We start from the raw sequence: 20,025 nt of genomic DNA on the forward strand, positions 1-20,025 counted from the left end.
ATTTAAGGAGGCCTTCTTATCTCTCCTTGAATATTCTCTGGAATTCAGTTGGGTATATCTTTCCCCTTTTCCCTTGCTTTTCACTTCTCTTCTCTTCTCAGATATTTGTAAAGCTTCCTCAGACAGCCATTTTGCCTTCTTGCATTTCTTTTTCTTTGAGATTGTTTTGGTCATTGCCTCCTACACAATGTTAGGAACCTCTGTCCATAGTTCTTCAGACACTCTATTTACCAGATCTAATCCCTTGAATCTATTCATCACCTTCACTGTATAATCATAAGTGATAAGACTGAGGTTATATCTGAATAGAATAATGGTTTTCTTCCATTTAATTCTGAATTTTTCAATAAGGAGTTCTAAGTCACATTCAGCTCCAGGAGTTGTTTTGCTGACTGTATAGAGTTTCTCCATCTTCGGCTGCAAAGAATATAATCAGTCTCATTTCTGTATTAACCATTTGGTGATATCCATGTGTGACATCATGCAAAATGCTGGTCTGGATGAAGCACAAGCTGGAATCAAGATTGCCAGGAGAAATATCAATTACCTCAGAGATGCATATGACACCACCATTAGGGCAGAAAGTGAAGAAGAACTAAAGAGCCTCTTAATGAAAGTGAAAGAAGAGAGTGAAAAAGCTGGCCTAAAACTCAGCATTCAAAGAACTGAGATATGGCATCTGATCCCATCACTTCATGGCAAATAGATGGGGAAACAATGGAAACAATGATGGACTTCATTTTTGGGGGCTCCAAAATCACTGTAGATGGTGACTGCAGCCATGAAATTATAAGATGCTTGCTCCTTGGAAGGAAAGCTATCACCAATCTAGACAGCATATTAAAAAGTAGAGACATTACATAACTTTGCCAACAAGGTCCATCTAGTCAAAGCTATGGTTTTTCCAGTAGTCATGTATGGATGTGAGAGTTGTACTATAAAGAAAGCTGAGCGCTGAAGAATTGATGCTTTTGAACTGTGGTGTTCGACAAGACTCTTGAGAGTTTCTTGGATTGCAAGGAGATCCAACCAGTCCATCCTAAAGGAAATCAGTCCTGAATATTCATTGGAAAGACTAACGCTGAAGCTGAAATTCCAATACTTTGGCCACTGGATGCAAAGAACTGACTCATTGGAAAAGACCCTGATGCTGGGAAAGATTGAAGGCAGGAGGAGAAGGGGACGACAGAAGATGAGATGGTTTGATGGCATCACCAACTCGATGGACATGAGTTTGAGCAAGCTCTGGGAGTTGGTGATGGAGTTGGTGTTGCAGTCCAGGGGGTGGAGAAGAGTTGGACATGACTGAGTGACCCAGATAATCAGGATGGTGTGGTTATCTCACCTAGAACCAGACATCTTGGAATGCGAAGTCAAGTGGGCCTTAGAAAGCATCACTATGAACAAAGCTAGTGGAGGTGATGGAATTCCAGTTGAGCTATTTCAAATCCTGAAAGATGATGCTGTGAAAGTGCTGCACTCAATATGCAAGCAAATTTGGAAAACTCAGCAGTGGCCACAGGACTGGAAAAGGTCAGTTTTCATTTCAATCCCAAAGAAAGGCAATGCCAAAAAATGCTCAAACTACGGCACAATTGCACTCATCTCACACGCTAGTAAAGTAATGCTGAAAATTCCCCAAGGCAGGCTTTAGCAATACATGAACCATGAACTTCCAGATGTTCAAGCTGGTTTTAGAAAAGGCAGAGGAACCAGAGATCAAATGGCCAACATCCACTGGATCATGGAAAAAGCAAGAGAGTTCCAGAAAAACATTTATTTCTGCTTTATTGACAATGCCAAAGCCTTTGACTGTGTGGATCACAATAAACTGTGGAAAATTCTGAAAGAGATGGGAATACCAGACCACCTGACCTGACTCTTGAAAAATCTATATGCAGGTCAGGAAGCAACAGTTATAACTGGACATGGAACAACAGACTGGTTCCAAATAGTAAAAGGAGTACATCAAGGCTGTATATTGTCACCCTGCTTATTTAACTTCTATGCAGAGTACATCATGAGAAATGCTGGGCTGGAAGAAACACAAGCTGGAATCAAGATTGCCAGGAGAAATATCAGTATCCTCAGATATGCAGATGACACCATCCTTATGGCAGAAAGTGAAGAGGAACTCAAAAGCCTCTTGATGAAAGTGATAGAGGAGAGTGAAAACGTTGGCTTAACGCTCAACATTCAGAAAACGAAGATCATGGCATCTGGTCCCATTGCTTCACGGGAAATAACAGTGGAAACAGTGTCAGACTTAATTTTTTTTGGCTCCAAAATCACTGCAGATGGGGATTACAGCCATGAAATTAAAAGATGCTTACTCCTTGGAAGGAAAGTTATGACCAACATAGATAGCATATTAAAAAGCAGAGACATTACTTTGCCAACAAAGGTCCTTCTAGTCAAGGCTATGGTTTTTCCAGCGGTCATGTATGGATGTGGGAGTTGGACTGTGAAGAAAGCTGAGTGCTGAAGAATTGATGCTTTTGAGCTGTGGTGTTGGAGAAGACTCTTGAGAGTCCCATGGACTTCAAGGAGTTCCAACCAGTCCATGCTAAAGGAGATCAGTCCTGGGTGTTCTTTGGAAGGACTGATGCAAAAGCTCAAACTCCAGTACTTTGGCCACCTCATGCGAAGAGTTGACTCATTGAAAGAGACTCTGATGCTGGGAGGGATTGGGGGCAGGAGGAAAAGGGGACGACAGAGGATGAGATGGCTGGATGCCATCACTGACGCGATGGACGTGAGTTTGAGTGAACTCCGGGACTTGGTGATGGACAGGGAGGCCTTGTGTGCTGCGATTCATGGGGTCGCAAAGAGTCGGACACGACTGAGCAACTGAACTGAACTGAACTGAACTGAACTGAGTGATTGAACTGAACTGATGTATGAAGCTGTCTCTTGTGCTGTTGGAAAAGGGTGTTTGTTATGAACAGTGTGTTCTCTTGACAAAATTTTGTTAGCCTTTGCCTTGCATCATTTTGTACTCCAAGGCCAAACTTGCCTGTTACTCCAGGTATCTCTTGACTTCCTACTTTTGCATTCCAGTCCCCTGTGATGAAAAGGATATCTTTTTCTGGTGTTAGTTCTGGAAGGCCTTTTAGGTCTTCATAGACTGGTCATTCAACTTCTTCAGCATTACTGGTCGGGGCACAGACTTGGATTACTGTGCTGTTGAGCGGTTTGCCTTGGAAATGACCCGAGACCATTCTGCCATTTTTGAGACTGAACCCAAGTACTGCATTTCAGAATCCTTTGTTGACTACAAGGGCTACTTTATATCTTTCAAAGGGTTCTTGCCCACAGTAGCAGATGATCCTCTGAATTAAATTCGCCCACTCCTGTCCATTTTAGTTCACTGCTTCCTAAGATGTTAACGTTCACTCTTGACATCTCCTATTTGACCACTTTCAATTTACCTTGATTCATGGACCTAACATTCCAGGTTCCTATACAATACTGTTCTTTACAGCATCAGACTTTATTTTCAGCACCAGACACATCCACACCTGAGTGTCGTTTCTGCTTTGGCTCAGCCACTGCATTCTCTCTGGAGCTATTAGTAACTGCCCTCTGCTCTTCTCGAGTAGCATATTAGATACCTTCTGACTTGGGGCCCTCATCGTCAGGTGTCATATCTTTTTTGCCTTTTCATACTGTTTAGGGGTTCTCACAGTAAGAATACAGGAGTGGTTTTCCATTCGCTGCTTCTCTGGACCATATTTTGTCAGAACTCTTCACTATGACCCATCTGTCTTGAGTGGCCCTGCATGGCAAGACTCATACCTTGACTTATGGAAGCCCTTTGCTGTGACAAGGCTGTGATCCATGAAGGGGTCTATTTGTAGTAGGAGCTGTCAAACCTCATTAGACAATTCAGGTCCACACACAGTGAAGGGTTGTGCCAGCACCAAGATAAGGGGGAATTTGGGCTAAGGAGAAGGGTTTGGTGCCACCAGCTGGACCAACGTGGGGACAGGACCAACAGGAGTACCGCCAATATCCCACCGTGGGGAAGGAAAGAGGCAGTGTCTGAAAGGAGGACCTGATTTTTTAGTAGAAAATCCTCTTCTGCTTTCTTATTACAAAAGCTATACATGCTCATTGTAGAAATAATAGATAATACAAATGAACAAAATAATACATATCAACAAACATAATACAACTATGATGTCACCACTTGGAGGTAACTGTTCATTCACTGTTGCAAATCTCTCCAGAACTTTTACTAGAAACACATGAATTTACACACACACACACATACACAGCCAAAATGGAATAATTTATTTTTTGTGATCCTTTTAATATTTCAATTATTTTAGACTTATAGCATCTTTTCTAATGTCTGTGACTTCATTATATTGTATGTATGCTACTTCACTTCTAGGATATGGAATTGCTAGAAATGGAATTAGAAATGGAATTGCAGGGTGGGAGGTGTCCGAGCTCAGGCAGATGTATAGGCTTTGGTGTCTTTTGCCAACTTGCCTTCCAGAAATGTGTGTCCATTTATATTCAGCAAGTCTATTTTGAGTGCTCCATAAGCCTTGTTACTGGTAACTCTCAACTCAGCTGTTCATGGGCTTTCAGCCAAATTCCTAGGGAGGAGAGTATGGAAACCAGAGGATGCTGAAAAGCTGTGCCACCAGTGACTCTGGGTACTTGGGGGCTTGGTGTAGGGTATACAGTTGGAAAGATCCCCTGGAGGAGGGCACGGCCACCCCCTCCAGCATTCTTGCCTGGAGAATCCCATGGACAGAGGAGCCCAGGGGTGGGGGCAGTCACAAAATGTTGCACATGACTGAAGCGACTTAGCATGCAGGCACAGTGCTGGGCAGAGAGCCCTTCTCATCTCAGCACAGTGGCAGGTGGTGGGGAGCCTGGGCAGGTGGGAGAGGGGTCAAGTGTGCAGTGCAGAAGGGAGCTGCAAGCTTCATCAGGAGGGGCCACATAGGGTCAGCCTCTGGCACTACTTGGAGGGTATCCAAAGGTGTGCAGAGTGGGAGGTGTCTGGAGGGGACTCTGGGGGATCCCCTGAGAGTGGAGGGAGGGTGGCCCCAGGAGCTCTGAATGGGCTGGGAGGGGCCTGGGGCTGAGGGAACCTGAGGTCACTGTGATCATGACCCAGGTTGTTAATTTTATCCCGTGGGCTCTCAGGGCCTGGGAAAATTCAGGTTCTGCCTCGGGGGTGAGCACAGGGGGTGGATGGCCTTTGCAAGCTTTTATGCATTAATGGAAGATGCGATTTGATTTTGGTCCTTTGCCCAGGATAAGAGATCCCAGGGGGCATTCTTAAAAGGAAAGCCAAAATGAAAAAGAAGGTTTTATTTCATAAACGTGGAAATTATATGGCACTCAGTAAAATGTGTTGGCAAAGGAAGCTTCTGCCACTTAATATAGTAAATAAAATAGGTTAATTTCTTTTGGGAGAAGAACTAGAATTCCAGTTATCATTAGATAAGAACTTTCAACAAGACTCTCTCTAAGGAAGATGAGCAGTTGGCCCTTGATGTAGGGAAAAACAGTGCTCAGTAGAAAAGGACCAGCACCTCCACTGAGTCCAAAAAGACTCTGGCCCTTCTTCCTGCATCACAGGGGTCCTGAGCCCCTGGCCATCTTGGTGAGTTTGCAGGTTGGACACTGCATCAGCAGCGTGGTCCTGTTGACCTGACCCTGACCTACCTGAGAAGTAACGCTATGCTGTAGATACCAGAGAAGAATGAACACTACTGTCTCTGACTTTCTTGCAATGTAGATCCAGCTGCCAAACTTGCCTGCAAAACTCAACTTCTGTACACTTGCCCAAGGCAGGCAATAAACTTCCAAGAAAACAAGCAACAGACACACGGTTCTTTCCCTGGGGTTGCTTCCTGCCCTCTTTCCAAGCGGCACCAGGCAGAATCGGCCACTTGGTCCTTGCGTTGGTGTAAAACGTGGTTATGGAGAGACAGGGGTAACTCACCGTCCACCACTGGCTTGGGCTGTGAGCTCTTCAGGCGCAGGGAGGGCCGGAAACGCGTGCGGTCGTTGAAGCTCCAGCTCTTCTGCACTTTGGTGGGGCTGCCCTCAGCCGTGATGTCCGTGCTGGGGGACCGCCTGTCGCCCAGCGACGCCTGCCTGCTCTTGACACTCTGGCCCCGAGGGCTGGCCATGCGCACGCGCTCCTTAAAGCTGAGCTTCTGGCTGCGGGCGACAGGGGCGGCGTTAGTCCATTTCAGGCAGCACCGCCCACCCACCTGCGTCAATGCGCTGATGCAACTGTACGCATGATCGACGGATCAATCACATACTGCATTACACGAAATGTTTCTAGCAAGTAGGGGCACAGTGATACATTTCCCCTTATTGAAAATTTGAGCTGTCTTTAATCTCTCTGCATTCATCTCCAGTCCATCTCATCCCACGGTTTTGCACACCCTTCCTGGATTCAACAAAGGCCTGAGACCTAGCACAGCGGTTTGCGCACCATGACACTGGAAAGACCTCAGAACTGGTTTGGTGTTCACCTTAGAGACAGATTTTAGCTTTAACCTCAACTTTTGAAACTTAAAAAAAAAGATTTTTTTTTTGGTGGGGGAGCATATCTCTGTAATTTCTAAAATATTTCTAAAGGAAAACAGAGATGACACTTACGCATGCATACATAGTCTGCATGCATTTTATATTCCAGGCAAGATTACGACTTCCAGATCCATGCAGTCTCAGAGCAGCTGGCAGCACTGCAGACAGTATTAGACATACAGCACTTAACACCACATTTATTCTTGCTAGACAAAAACCACACGAGGTAGAACAGCTTCAGCTTATAATGAACCAGATGACGGATTAACAGAACGAGATGTTGTGTTCACCAACACAGACTCCTGCTATTAAACAGGTTATTGATTTGCTGTGGCAGCTCCTGGTGAATTATATTTGTTCACGTTCAGTTCTCAGATGCCAGCTTGGCCTGAACTGTGGTTGGTTGATAAAGGAAGTGATAACAAGGCAGCCTCCAGGCCTTCCTGAGTGTGAGTAGGGTATGAGGTGCTGGGAGGGCAGGCTGGAATCAGAGACCTGAGTTTGGAGGCCTCTCTTCTAACTCGAAGATAAAAATAGCAACGTAGCTGAGAGACTCTTATGGGGATCAGGTGAACTGTACAAAGTTTTGTGTTCTTGTTCATTTATAAAGCACTGTGTTATTCATTACAAAGTGAGGCTATGGGGAGAAGAATAGATGGGATATTGGGACCGACATATACACACTACTATATGTAAAAGAGATAACTAATAAGGACCCGCTATATAGCACATGGAACTCTACTCAACACTCTGTAATGGTCTATATGGGAAAAGAATCTAAAAATGAGTTGATACATATATAACCGATTAGCTTTCCTGTGCAGCAGAAACTAACAAATGTTTTAAATCAACCCTACTCCAAAAATTTTTAAAAAATAGAGTGAATTTATATTTTTATGGAAAAAAAAGTGATTCCCTTATGTAGCGAGAGGGCCAGGGCTCTCAGGCCTGAAGCAGAGGACTGGATGAATCTGAGGCCCACTGTCCAGATGCAGCCTTTGTGGGACATGGAGACAGAATTGTTATGGATAGGGATTCTCTGGGACCACGTGGAACACTTTCTTTTGTGCTTTCCGCCATGTCTACTGTCCCCAGCGGCAGCTTGCCAACAGCAAATGTGTTTAGTGGGTCTACATCTTGTAGCTAACAAGCACAGTAACATTGATTTTTCCATGCCTAGCTGCTTAACAAATGATGTTCTAGGAAGGCACCGTGTTTTCTGTGTGTTTATGTGGAAACACATCAAGCAGTGGATTTCAGTGGTCAGCAGGTCCTGGTCACGACACACATGCTGGCCATGCAGCTGACAGCTCTGAGCGGAAGGGCAGACCCAGGCAGTGTTGCTGGGGCACGTGCAGAGGGCAGGCAGGGCAGGCGGCTCAGGGCTCATTAACACAGGCAGGGCTTTCTCTGCAGTTGACAAACGTGCGGTTAAATGATGGATTCATTCAATGACAAGAACGTATAAAACTGCATCTTCTTATGCCCAGGCTACATTCTCCATGTCATCCAAAGCTCACACTATTTAAACAAATCCTCAAAGGGATGGTGCTCAAAGTGCCCACTCTTTTCAAGCTTTTTTCTTTTTTCCCTTAATAGTAGAAACTACAAACCTCTTTTCAGTTTTGGCCATCTGTTCTGTTATTTAAGTGTATAATGATCTGGTTCAGGAACGCACCTATGGCACCCCTATTTAGATTAATGAATGGCTTGTCGACAGAGCTGCTGTGACAAGTGGTCTCATTATACTTTAATCCATTACCTTTTCTGGAACTAACAGATGCTAATTACTATAGAATGTTGGGTTTAGTTAATAGCAAATTATTTCTCAAACTTTCAAGATATTTCTCTTTCCTTTGCCAACTGAATGAATAGGAAACTGATAAAACCATTATAAAACCATTTAATATGAAATTTAGTTTTTTAAAAATTTCAGTTGCTAAAAATGTTTAAAAAATCTAAAATAGATATCAGCATTAAATTTACCAATGGTATTTATAATAACAAAAAACACTGAAAAATACTCATAAAATATTAAAAAATTGTCCCCATAAAACATTTAATATTGTCTTTATGAATTAACGGGAAATGGAAATAATATTATTTTCTGAATCTCAGTACTACAAGGCATGAGAGTTGATATAAATGAGTTGTGGGTACCTTTTCCCCTTTTGTCCTTCTAAAGTATGTGAATATTTGCCACACCTAATGTTAAAATATTCTCTAGAATTATTTTGAAGTGAATTCAACACATTAAACACTAAATTAGAAAAAAAATATGTTATGTTTTCACTCTTTCTTCTGACATAATATGTCTTCTGACATAGTATGACTGTTAAGAATCCTAATCCCGAACTTTTTAGCCAAGCAATATTTTCTTTTCCAAGCCAAAGATCTGTTCTTGTGTTTTCCTACAAAAAGTTTACTTTTATTAATTTTTGTAGTTCATTTCCCCTTTGCAAATCAGCAGAGCACCTTGATGAGCTTACTATTAAATGGGTTAGGTGACTGCTATTGAAAACACACATTGATTAAAAAAATACTCTTCCCTAGTCCAGTAACATTTTCATTATTTTTCGGCTTTTTTGTGATATCTATGAATGTGATTTTTGAGAAAGGTTTATGAGACACTGTTTTTTTAGGAAGGTTGCCAAAGACTATCCCCAAGAAACAAGGAGGCCTCTCTTTGGAGAAAGTAACCAAAAGGTGACTGCAGTCATTGACGGTGTGCAGCCCCTGGTCCCTGGCCAAGGGCTGTCTTAGGGCAGAAGGCATGTCCGCCCTACAGAGGTTCTTGTCACCAGATGCTTGTGTTCCTCAAATGGTCAGCGTGCAGTCGGCCCCTGGGGGATCCCTGCCATGGAAGGGGTAATCCTCCTGGACTCAGAAAGCTGTAGATATTGTTATACTTAATAAGGGCTTCAGCCCTTCACAGGATAAGCTTCCTGCAAGTTCTCGCCCCTTTCACAATTTGGCAGCGCAGTGGAGCCAGGGCAACTCAGTGCGTGCACAGCTCAGAATCGTCCACTGCCAGGAGGGGCCACTCGGACCTGCCTGTTCATCCCCAGGGCGCAGGGGATCCAAGCAGGCAGCAGGCAGCGGGAGGAATACAAGCAGGCTGGAAACCTCATTCAGGAGTCCTCAGAAGAGTGAGTCTGAGCAGGGCTCAGTAGAGGGCGGGGTGACCTGGTCATGCACCTGAGGTTAGTTGGCATTCTCAGATCTCATGTCAGCAGCTGGGATGCTGGTACCTCTGCTTCCATGAGGTGTGTATTCTGAAGAGCTTCTGCTTATGACTACAGACCTGACTAGGAGTGAGGGGGAGACAGCAGCTCGTTACTAGGCGGTCGCAACTGGGAAAGGGCTCAGGGGCTTCTGGTCTTGAAAAACAAACCCATTTGGCTTCCTCATTATTCATATGCAAGTACATGGACTATTTAAACACCAAGGACAAACTGTAAATTAATTGTGCTGCTCAAAATGTATGCCCTGTGCTTAATGGTTAAGTAGAAATAATTAGATTTGAAGCAGGCTTTCTAAATGATGGTAGTCTATGTCTTAGAATCTGCTGCATACAAAAATAAGAGTATAAATATTTTAGGGTATAGAAACCCTTGTAATAAGTAACAGTGCAACACGGTATAAATGATTGAAAAATAAAGTATTCTAGAACTATTAAAATCTTTATAGGAATCAATGAAGTAGATAACATTAATTGCTGTGAAATAGGGGCTTCCCTGATAGCTCAGCTGGTTGAAGAATCCACCTTGAAATAAAAAAGCTTTTGATTTGTATGAAACCTGAAGCTGGATCATCGAAAAAGCAAGAGAGTTCCAGAAAAACATCTATTTCTGCTTTATTGACTATCCCAAAGCCTTTGACTGTGTGGATCACAATAAACTGTGGAAAATTCTGAAAGAGATGGGAATACCAGACCACCTGACCTGCCTCTTGAGAAACCTATATGCAGGTCAGGAAGCAACAGTTAGAACTGGACATGGAACAACAGACTGGTTCCAAATAGGAAAAGGAGTACATCAAGGCTATATATTGTCATCCTACTTATTTAACTTATATGCAGAGTACATCATGAGAAATGCTGGGCTGGAAGAAGCACAAGCTGGAATCAAGATTGCCAGGAGAAATATCAGTAACCTCAGATATGCAGATGACACCACCCTTATGGCAGAAAGTGAAGAGGAACTCAAAAGCCTCTTGATGAAAGTGGAAGAGGAGAGTGAAAAAATTGGCTTTAAGCTCAACATTCAGAAAACGAAGATCATGGCATCTGGTCCCATCACTTCATGGGAAATAGATGGGGAAACAGTGGAAACACTGTCAGACTTTATTTTTATTTGGCTCCAAAATCACTGCAGATGGTGATTGCAGCCATGAAATTAAAAGACACTTACTCCCTGGAAGGAAACCTAGATAGCATATTGCAAAGCAGAGACATTACTTTGCTAACAAAGGTCCATCTAGTCAAAGCTATGGTTTTTCCAGTGGTCATGTATGGATGTGAGAGTTGGACTGTGAAGAAAGCTGAGCACCGAAGAGTTGATGCTTTCGAACTGTGGTGTTGGAGAAAACTCTTGAGAGTCCCTTGGACTGCAAGGAGATCCAACCAGTCCATTCTAAAGGAGATCAGTCCTGGGTGTTCTTTGGAAGGAATGATGCTAAAGCTGAAACTCCAGTACTTTGGCCACCTCATGCGAAGAGTTGACTCATTGGAAAAGACTCTGATGCTGGGAGGAATTGGGGGCAGGAGGAGAAGGGGACGACAGAGGATGAGATGGCTGGATGGCATCACTGACGCGATGGACGTGAGTTTGAGTGAACTCCGGGTGTTGGTGATGGACAGGGAGGCCTGGTGTGCTGTGATTCATGGGGTCGCAAGAGTTGGACACGACTGAGCGACTGAACTGAACTGAACTGAAGGTGTAAATATAAGGAACCAATTGTCAGGTAGAACATGTTCTTTAGGAGGAAATATTCTAGGTTGCTAGTTTGTAAGAAAAAGAGCATTTTTCTTATATTAACTCTTACAATGTGCTTTTCAAAGACTAAATCCTTTCCTTCGATCAATAAATGTGAACAGAAGGAGAGACTATTTTGAAAAAAAAAATGTTTTTGCAACAACCTAACCTTTCACCGATAAAGACACAAGTTGACTGTGCCAAAAAAAGAAGTCGTTTCCCTGAATTTAGTTTAACAGCCCATGCAGATCATTCACTGCACACAAAAGAAAGACACATAAATAATGGAAAATAAATGCAGAAGAAATAGAAGAGCACGGTGTTTCGATCAGTGTTGTCGCGTTCTCTCCTGAGAGGCACACTTCTCAGAATCTAATAAAGGCAACTGTGCAGGAACAGTTCCGGCAAAGCACCCTGTGGACCACACCACAGGATGTAATGTAGTGAGTCTTGCTTATGCTTTAACTTTTAAGACACACATCTTTATAACTGTCTCACAAGCACCCGTTAAAGCAACTTTAGAGAGTCTCCTAAGAAGTCTGGCAGGGCTCTCTTAATGCCTCATGACCTGCATTAAGGCAGTTGAACTACAAAGCAGGCATACAGTCACTGAGTGTTGAATAAGCAGACAAGGTTAGCAGAGGCAGGGAGATTTTTGGATAATCCCCAAGCCTCTGATGTATGATCTGTCTTTGGAGCAATAAAACCTTAACAGGTAGGAAGAAGTAAGAGCTTTCTCGTACCATTGTGATAGCTAACTCACAGCCTAGTTAGCTTGGTGGAGGTGGCAGAGAGGAAGATGAGGATGCTGGATGAGTTTACAGGGACATTCTGTCCTTGTGGAGCGGCCATTTATACCCAAATGGAGAACTGCCCCGCTTATAAAATGAGTGGGAAATGTTACTCAGTGGGATGATTAATTAGAATAAAATCAGTAGACACCATTTACCACCACACATGGGATGAAAACTGTTTCAGTGGGAAGATGGAAAGGAAAAAGTAAACAACTGAACGATGCCCAAGAAGCAGTGTTTTGGGGTTCAGAAGAGGAACAGGGCAGGGTCAGCGTAGATGGATGGTGATTCACACCTGACCTGGTACCAGGGTCGCTCTTGTTCAGCTAAGCTTGATTAGCAAGCTCTCCTGGAGGCTGATGTGTTGTATTTTTAAAGATTTTTGAATTGGTCACCATCTTGGGACTGGGTGCCTTTCCTTAGCCCAAGAGGCTGTGCACGAGTTTTTAGAAACCACAAGCTAAACTCCATGTAGGAAGACAAAATCTTCTCACAAGAAGGTCCTAAAGCAGGGGACTCAGTTCCCCAGGGTTGTAGACGAGTGTGTAGAGAGAGGCCTGATCTACTGTCCTGGCCCCTCGATGGGGGCAGTGCTGGCTGCTGGGTAGACTCTCCTACATCTGGGTCCCTGCCAGGTCTTCGCATGTACAAAGAGGTCCCTTGAGGAAGCCTTTAGGAGATTCCAGGCTCTGGAGGATAACAGGGTTGGCTGCAGGGTATCCACGCTCCCTTATCTGAATCACAGCGGTACGGCTGTAGCCAAAGCAGTGTTATCAGCCAGTCTGAACTTGGGTCCAGCACTCGCCAGCCGTATTCTGGACTCAGAGCTGCTGCTTCCAAGGGAGAATTATCATCAGGATGCACTTCCTTTGTGCACACTTGCTCAATGGAGGGCCGAGTTCTTACTTCCTGGGCTAGTGCTGCTGTTGTTACTACAACCTGTCTGCATCTGCCATGAACACGTCACTGCCCAGGGGGTCGCAGCGGGGGAAGCGAAGGTCACATTAGAGTGGGACTGCCCCTTATTTCCTTCAGATGACTGAAATGCTAACTTGTCATTTTCTCTCTTTTTATATTCCTCCTCTTGACCTCTCTTGTTGGTCTTTTCTCTCTCTTCGCATCAAGTACTAGAGGTCAGGGGTATTTTCTTACGCCACCCAAGAAGTGTTTACAGAGCACATTCCCCGTCACAGCTTCACACATGGTGACATCATGTGTGGACTGGCCTACAGGAGACCCCAGTGGGTGCCGGCGAAGCGTGAAGTGAGACGTGTGCCACACAGCAACATGTGGCGTGTTCACGGTGGTTTTTGCCAAATGTTCAAAGACCGTGGAGAAGCTAGACGTCTCTGTGATTCTCTGAGCCAGCAGTGTGGCTCGGGGGAAGTCTGTTCTTTGGTTGCTTCGTCACTAAGTCGTGTCCGATGCTTTGTGACCCTATGGATGGTAGCCTGCCCAGCTTCTGTGTCCATGGGGATTCTCTGGGAAAGAATACTGGAGTGGGTTGCCATTTCCTTCTCCAGGGGATCTTCATGATTCAGGGATCACACCTGCGTCTCCTGTGTCTCCTGCATTGCAGATGGATTCTTTACTGCTGAGCCACCAGGGAAGCCCCAAGTACAAGTCTACGGTGGGGTGGGGTGGGGTGGGTGGGTGGGTGGGTGGGTAATCTTTGACAGACTCAGCCCCAACCATGCAGAATAGATCTTAACACTTGAGGTATATGAACATGGTATATGATGTTCAGGTAAACACCGTATAACGTTTTAGGTATATAAATAACATGAGCATCCTGGCATTTAGAACATTTGGTCGTAGTCTGGTTAGTTCGCGTTTGGACAGTGGGATGGCAGCCTGACCCCTAGAGTTCTGCCTGTGCCCTCTGCCTCAGTGAGCTTTGGAGAAGGGCAGTGTTGCCGTCAGCCCAGGGTGGCCCCTCACTCACGGCTATGCTGAAGCAAAACCACCACATGATTTACAGATGTCCCCTCTGAGGGCTAAAACCCAGACAGGTGACCTGATTTTCAGGTCATGTCTGCCAAAGAGGGTCTCTGTGATGAGGACTTGGAGACGATGGGGGTCCTTTTTTGTTTCTACACTGACTATAGATTGACAGGCTCCTCTTTGAGATAATCTGTAAATTGATGCCCTCAAGACAAAGAAAACTTCGAATGTCACTCAAGAGACCAAAACGGCACACAGTGACTATGATTTACTTCGTTTGACTTTGTGTCGAGCAGAATATCCACCTAGGAGGAGAGTGTGGTTGTGTGGCATCTACACAAAGCAGGACACGAGGGGCATAGCTGCTCAGCCCACCTCGTCCAGTGTCTAAAGCCCAGTTCTTCTCTTTGAGCACAAATACCTCTAAAGTGAAGAGCAACTCTTCAAGCCACTAAAACTTTCTGGAAATACCACCTGGAGAGCACCGCCGCCTTCTGCTTTTATTCTGTATCTGCCACGTAAAAGAAGCATCTCCAGTGCCAGGACCCATGTGGACTTCCCTACCCGGACAAGTGGGTACGTCCGATCACATCTACCTCTCATCACAAACAAAGGTTTCCTTGCGGCTGTTTATAACCGTTTAAAGTGTCGCAGAAATGGATGACCCAGAGACTCCTCATCTCTAGAGAACTCGCAACTCTGATTTCAGGAGTGAATAAATATGTCATGATAAATATATAACGGTCATTCGTATAACAGCACAAAGCTAACAACACAATCCCTGGACCCCCGTTGGCTCCCCACTCAGGGGCCAGCCCGGGGCAGGGGGTGCCTGTGTTTCTTCATTACTGGGATGGGTGGTCATGACCGGAAAAGCCTTGGATCCCTCATGGGAAGGAATCGCAGGGGCTGGGCCTCCCTGCTGTTTCTCCTCTGTCCTTCCTCACCCCATCTGGGCTGGGATCCATGCAGCTCTCTCCTTCTGGGTTCTGTTCCCAAACCCAGATCCTTCTTGGCAGTCGCAAATTCAGGTTAAAATGTGCTCTTTCAGTTCCTGTTCCCTCTGGGTCTAGCTTTCTACTACTTAATCTGATAAAGCATTTCCTTCTAAGGCACAGAAGAATGACCGTTCAGTGAACTTCATTTGGTGACGTGTCTGGGAGGATTATCTTCTTCCTAACTAAAGGATTAGGGCTCCTGAGTTCTGAATGAGCTGGAGACGTCACAGAGAGCTTGTCCTTACCTCCTGAACACAGTGTTCCTTCCCATCCCCTGCCCCAAACCATGCAATTTCTCACTCTAAAAGAAGGAGCCTGGTGAAGGGAGTAGCTCTTATCCTGCTTCATGGGATTTGAATAGTCAGTCAGACTCTGGGAAAACAGCAGCAAGGAACAACCAAAGACCATAATTATTATTTTTTCCCCAGAATGTCCCATGCTCTGCAGATTGTAAAAAGCACTGAGTGACTTAGGGAAAGATACTCCCAAGGGGGGGGGGGGGGGAAATCAATACAACAGCAACCTTTGCAGGCAATCTTGTGAAAGGTCACTTTTAATCACCTTGCATTTGTTGATCGATTTTTCTCATATGAGACACATTTACAACATAGGTGAGGGGTCAGATTTACCAACAAACACGTAGCAGAACAGAAATTACAAACCTGCTTGAAGCTTCCCCTTGCTCTTTCCTTCAGGTGCGTGCAGACAGAAGAAAAATGATGATACATGGTGAACACATTTACAGCACTTGATAATGACCAAACTGGGGAATCAAGTTCCTTGATTAATCCTTTCTTTTCGAGCAAGAGCCATGGAAGCAAAACACTTCATCATAAACGTATCCAAATTTCTAACTTGTGTTCTTTGTGGCACAGACCCGAGATACCGCCCACATGTGACCGAAAGCTATGGAGTCTTCATCAGCCAAAGTCATCCAGGGTTTAGGAAAAAGTGGTTCTGATCTAACCAGCATCAGTAGAGACTCTTAGAACTGCTGTGCTGGTTACAGTGAAGCTGGAGTCCCTGTGGTTCAGGCAGACTCTGGGGCTATTTAATCTGCTTTAGTTCATGTGTGACTGTGGTTTTGTATGTTAATGACTTGTTGAGGCAGATTTGTTTTTTTCTTTTTTAATGTGAATTCCTTGCAGGAAATTAGGCACATAGCCAATCTAGCTTAGTGTTGGGTGGTCTAATAAACCGTTTTAGCAAATTCGGGTCTACCCAACATGGTGTAGGGTCCCTACTCTTTGTCAATGAGCTGTGTGTCCTTGGGCACATGGTTCACTTTTTTGTGGGTCTCAATTTTCTCATGTATAAATCGAAGGCCTTGAAGTTGAAAATCTCTAAATTCTAACTCCCTAAGGTGCCACGTGGCCCTGGGGAGCTTGATGATCCATACAGTTTCATAAAGTATCTGACTCATTTCCCCAAATAGCACAGTTACCTGTGTGTGCTTCACCCCCTGCACAGCTTTCACTCTCTTTGAGACGAAAATCAAGAAAAGTGTTCCTTCCCTAAATCCTTCTGTTGTTAGAACAAAACTTTGCAATTGCTAAGACCTCAAAAGTGCACGCAGCGAATGAACTGGATCAGAAAGGAGAGTGTCCAGAAGGGCTGAGAAGCATCTCTGCCCCCGCCCCTCCCAGCCGTTCCATCATCCTTCTCCCTGGGATAACGATGAGCAGTCAAGGCAGCCCATGGTGTCTCTCACTGGGAGGACAAGATCCCAGGCTTCGGTCTCTACTGATAACAAAGTCATTGTTGCTGCTCCTGCTGTTGACAATATAATCTCTCTCCTGACCAGCTGTTTAAAATCATAGCCTCCAATGCCCCCCTAATTCCTCCTCAACTTTACTTATCTCTTTAGCTCTTAGCATCATCTACTCTATTACATATTTTGCTTATTTATTTTTACTGTCTCTTCCCAGTATCTCTTGCATTTAGACTCCCTGAGCTCAGCCTAAGATTCTCTTGGTTTTCTTCCTCCACCATTGCTACATTCCCTGTGCCCAGAGCAGTACTGTGACCCAGTAGGTGCTGTAGGGGAGCAGAATGTGGCACCCCAAAATCTGGCACCTCAAAGTGTGTCTCTGGCATGAGGATAAATTCAGGCTGATTATTATTTTCTTCCTTTATTTTAATTGAAGGATAATGACAATATTGTATTGGTTTCTGCCATGGATCAGCAAGGATCAGCCATAGGGATACATATATCCCCTCCCTCTTGAGCCTCAGGATGATTATTTTTTTTAAGAAATGGAAGTCTTAGGAAGTTTTTATTGTTATCTTTCCCTTAACGACCTAAAAGAATTTAGATAAAGGGCCTGTTGCCCCAGAATAGGGCTGTCACCAGAGAGGTCTGTGAGGGTGATGGGCCGGGTGCGGTGGGACGTTCGGCAGGGCCTGGAGGTGACTGTCTCTACCAGAGTCCTCTCCATGTCCTGCCTTCTCTGCTAGTCCAACCAGCAGAGGTAACTCCTTTACCAGGCAGCTGCTTCCCCGTCTCCAGGTGCACTGCCTTCCTCCCAAACCAGACCCGACAGCCTCCTTTGTCTTCAGCTGAAGGTGGTGTTTAAGGAGAGGGCTTTGGCACTTTTGTCGAGTCACTCAGTCCTCCTGGGTCCCTCTCATGTGAACACATTGCTAAACTCTTGATTTTCTCCTGTTAATCTGTCTCACGTCAACTTACTTCTTAGACCATCTGGAAGGACCTAGAAAGGCAGAGGGAAATCCCTTCCTCCCTGACTGTGCTCAAGTCTGCATGAACCCATGAATGAGTGAATGAACTTACCCTTCAGAGATTCTTAACCTGAAACACTCTAGGAAATTCATGATGTGAAGAAGTTTTGATCTGTTTCTTACTACATCACTCTCCAGTCGGTAAGCCAGTTAGTTACAAATGTAAAATTATCCCTCTAAGTCATTGTAAATTAGCCTCCTCACAAACCTACACATTTGATTAAAGCAGGATTGTTTCTAAAGCAAAGGTTCTGAACTTGTCTTCGGTGAGTTTGTAAATACATTAAAATTGTAGGCAAAATTTTGATTTTGGGGCGTTGAATATTTTTCTTGAGAAAGAGTCCATAATCATCATGTTTTCAATGGTTTAACAAAAAACGACAATAACAGCAAGGATTAAGGACCATGCAGTTTGGGACAATAAACGATGAACTGAAGGGAGAGGAGCTTTGCAGCGGCTGTTGTCCTCCTGGGCACACACCTGTCACTCATAAATAAGGCTGAGACCCAGAGGCTCCCAGGGGTCAGGGAGAAGAGAGGGAGGGGAGGGTGCTGGTGGCCACAGTGGGCAGGATGAAGGCAGGGTATGTGCACAAATTTCTCCACTCCCACTAAAAATAGGGGAACTATCAGAAAAAAAAGAAGCCATGGGAGGAAAACAAGAATTTATGCACTGCAAGAATTTGACTCATTACTGAATAGCTTTTCCAAGTTTCAGGATGGCTTTGAAACCAAAAATGGTAGGAAGTGGGAAGCCAAATAATCACACATAATAAAATAATAGCCCACGCTTTCCTGTCACTCGAAAGCCTTCTTTTGTTTTGTTTTCCTTTTTTTTTTTTTTATCCCACTTGCCTACCTCTTACACATTCCCCAGCAACCTTCCTGGAGATGAGACATACACTTTCTATACAATTCCCATTTTTGATTCATATATACCCAAGGAACAGATGGCACACCAGTTATATTCCTTTTTTGTTTTAAAATACTAAAACTTTGAAACAATCTAATACTGAATAAGGGGAATTTCACTGAATTCTGAGATTTGAATGAAAAGTGGATTCTATCCCCACTGAGACTGCGCCCCCTCCAGCATCCTGGGTCAGCACATCTCTGTCGCAGGTGTTGGCACAGGTGTGACCCTGACCTCCCCCGTAGGGTCAGAGGTGACCTTGGCCAGCTCTCATCATCACCTATGGATGTGAACCCCAGGCTCAGGGCAGTGCAGGGAAGCATTGTCACAGATCCCATGAGTTAACAACGGTCCCACAGATCTCCTGGGAGACAGTGGCTCCAGGGAACTAGCTGTGAGGGCTTCCCCAGCTGATTCTCCTGCACTCCATAAGCAGAGTTTTCTCGGACCGTCACAGTCATCAGCTGCCTCTAATTCCACGAGGCCCCTGGGACTAAGGCTTTAATGGGCTCTGAAAGGAAACAGCAGGTGCTCAAATGCACTCTGAACAATCCGGGGACTGACCACTAGTCCAGCGGGTGACTCACAGGGAGCCCGTCTCTGGCTTACCAGCTTTGCTAGTTTCACTGAGGATTTCTTTAATCAGATGGTGATTATGGTTTAGTGTGTCAGCTGAACCAGAGTCCAGGCTTCTGGGACTAGGGATTGTTTGGGAATTAAAGATGCTGTGGCAGCCCTCAGTCTGTGTAGCATCTTCCCAGCTGCCTCCCTTCCAAGCACAGGGGGTTGCAACTTCCCCACCCTGAGCTGAAGCATAGCCAGGTGACCTGTTTGGCAGATAACATATGAATGGAGGTAAGGTCTCTTTAAATTTTGAACACTAATCCCAAACTGTACTGGAGTGCTCCCCTCACCTCACTGTACCCACTTCTCTTGTTTCGATACTGATGTCTGTTTGATTTGCAAGTGAAGCTCAACACCTGTCCTGTACGGTGTCCCTCAAGGAGGAATGACCTTGAGGGCCTTAAATGTGCAGACACAATGCTTCCCAAACAGCCTTTTGTTGGGTCAGGTGATGGGGGGCGTTT

At 44.8% G+C, this 20,025-nt stretch overlaps 1 protein-coding gene across 2 annotated transcripts in view; it reads right to left on the reverse strand.

Annotated features, from left to right (window-relative positions):
- The window catches only part of KCNQ5 (potassium voltage-gated channel subfamily Q member 5), a 629,123-nt gene that overhangs the window by 72,551 nt on the left and 536,547 nt on the right, over positions 1–20,025 (reverse strand). The window contains exons 9-10 of one of the 2 annotated variants that reach the window (XM_052651427.1): positions 9,825–9,881; positions 5,975–6,195 (exon numbers count right to left, since the gene is read on the reverse strand). In XM_052651427.1, the coding sequence (XP_052507387.1) occupies positions 5,975–6,195; positions 9,825–9,881 (278 nt within the window). The remainder of the gene's footprint in view (positions 1–5,974; positions 6,196–9,824; positions 9,882–20,025) is intronic. The other variant, XM_052651428.1, reaches the window with a different exon arrangement.

Source organism: Budorcas taxicolor, chromosome 14, assembly GCF_023091745.1.
Source record: "Budorcas taxicolor isolate Tak-1 chromosome 14, Takin1.1, whole genome shotgun sequence".
Classification (NCBI taxonomy): domain Eukaryota; kingdom Metazoa; phylum Chordata; class Mammalia; order Artiodactyla; family Bovidae; genus Budorcas; species Budorcas taxicolor.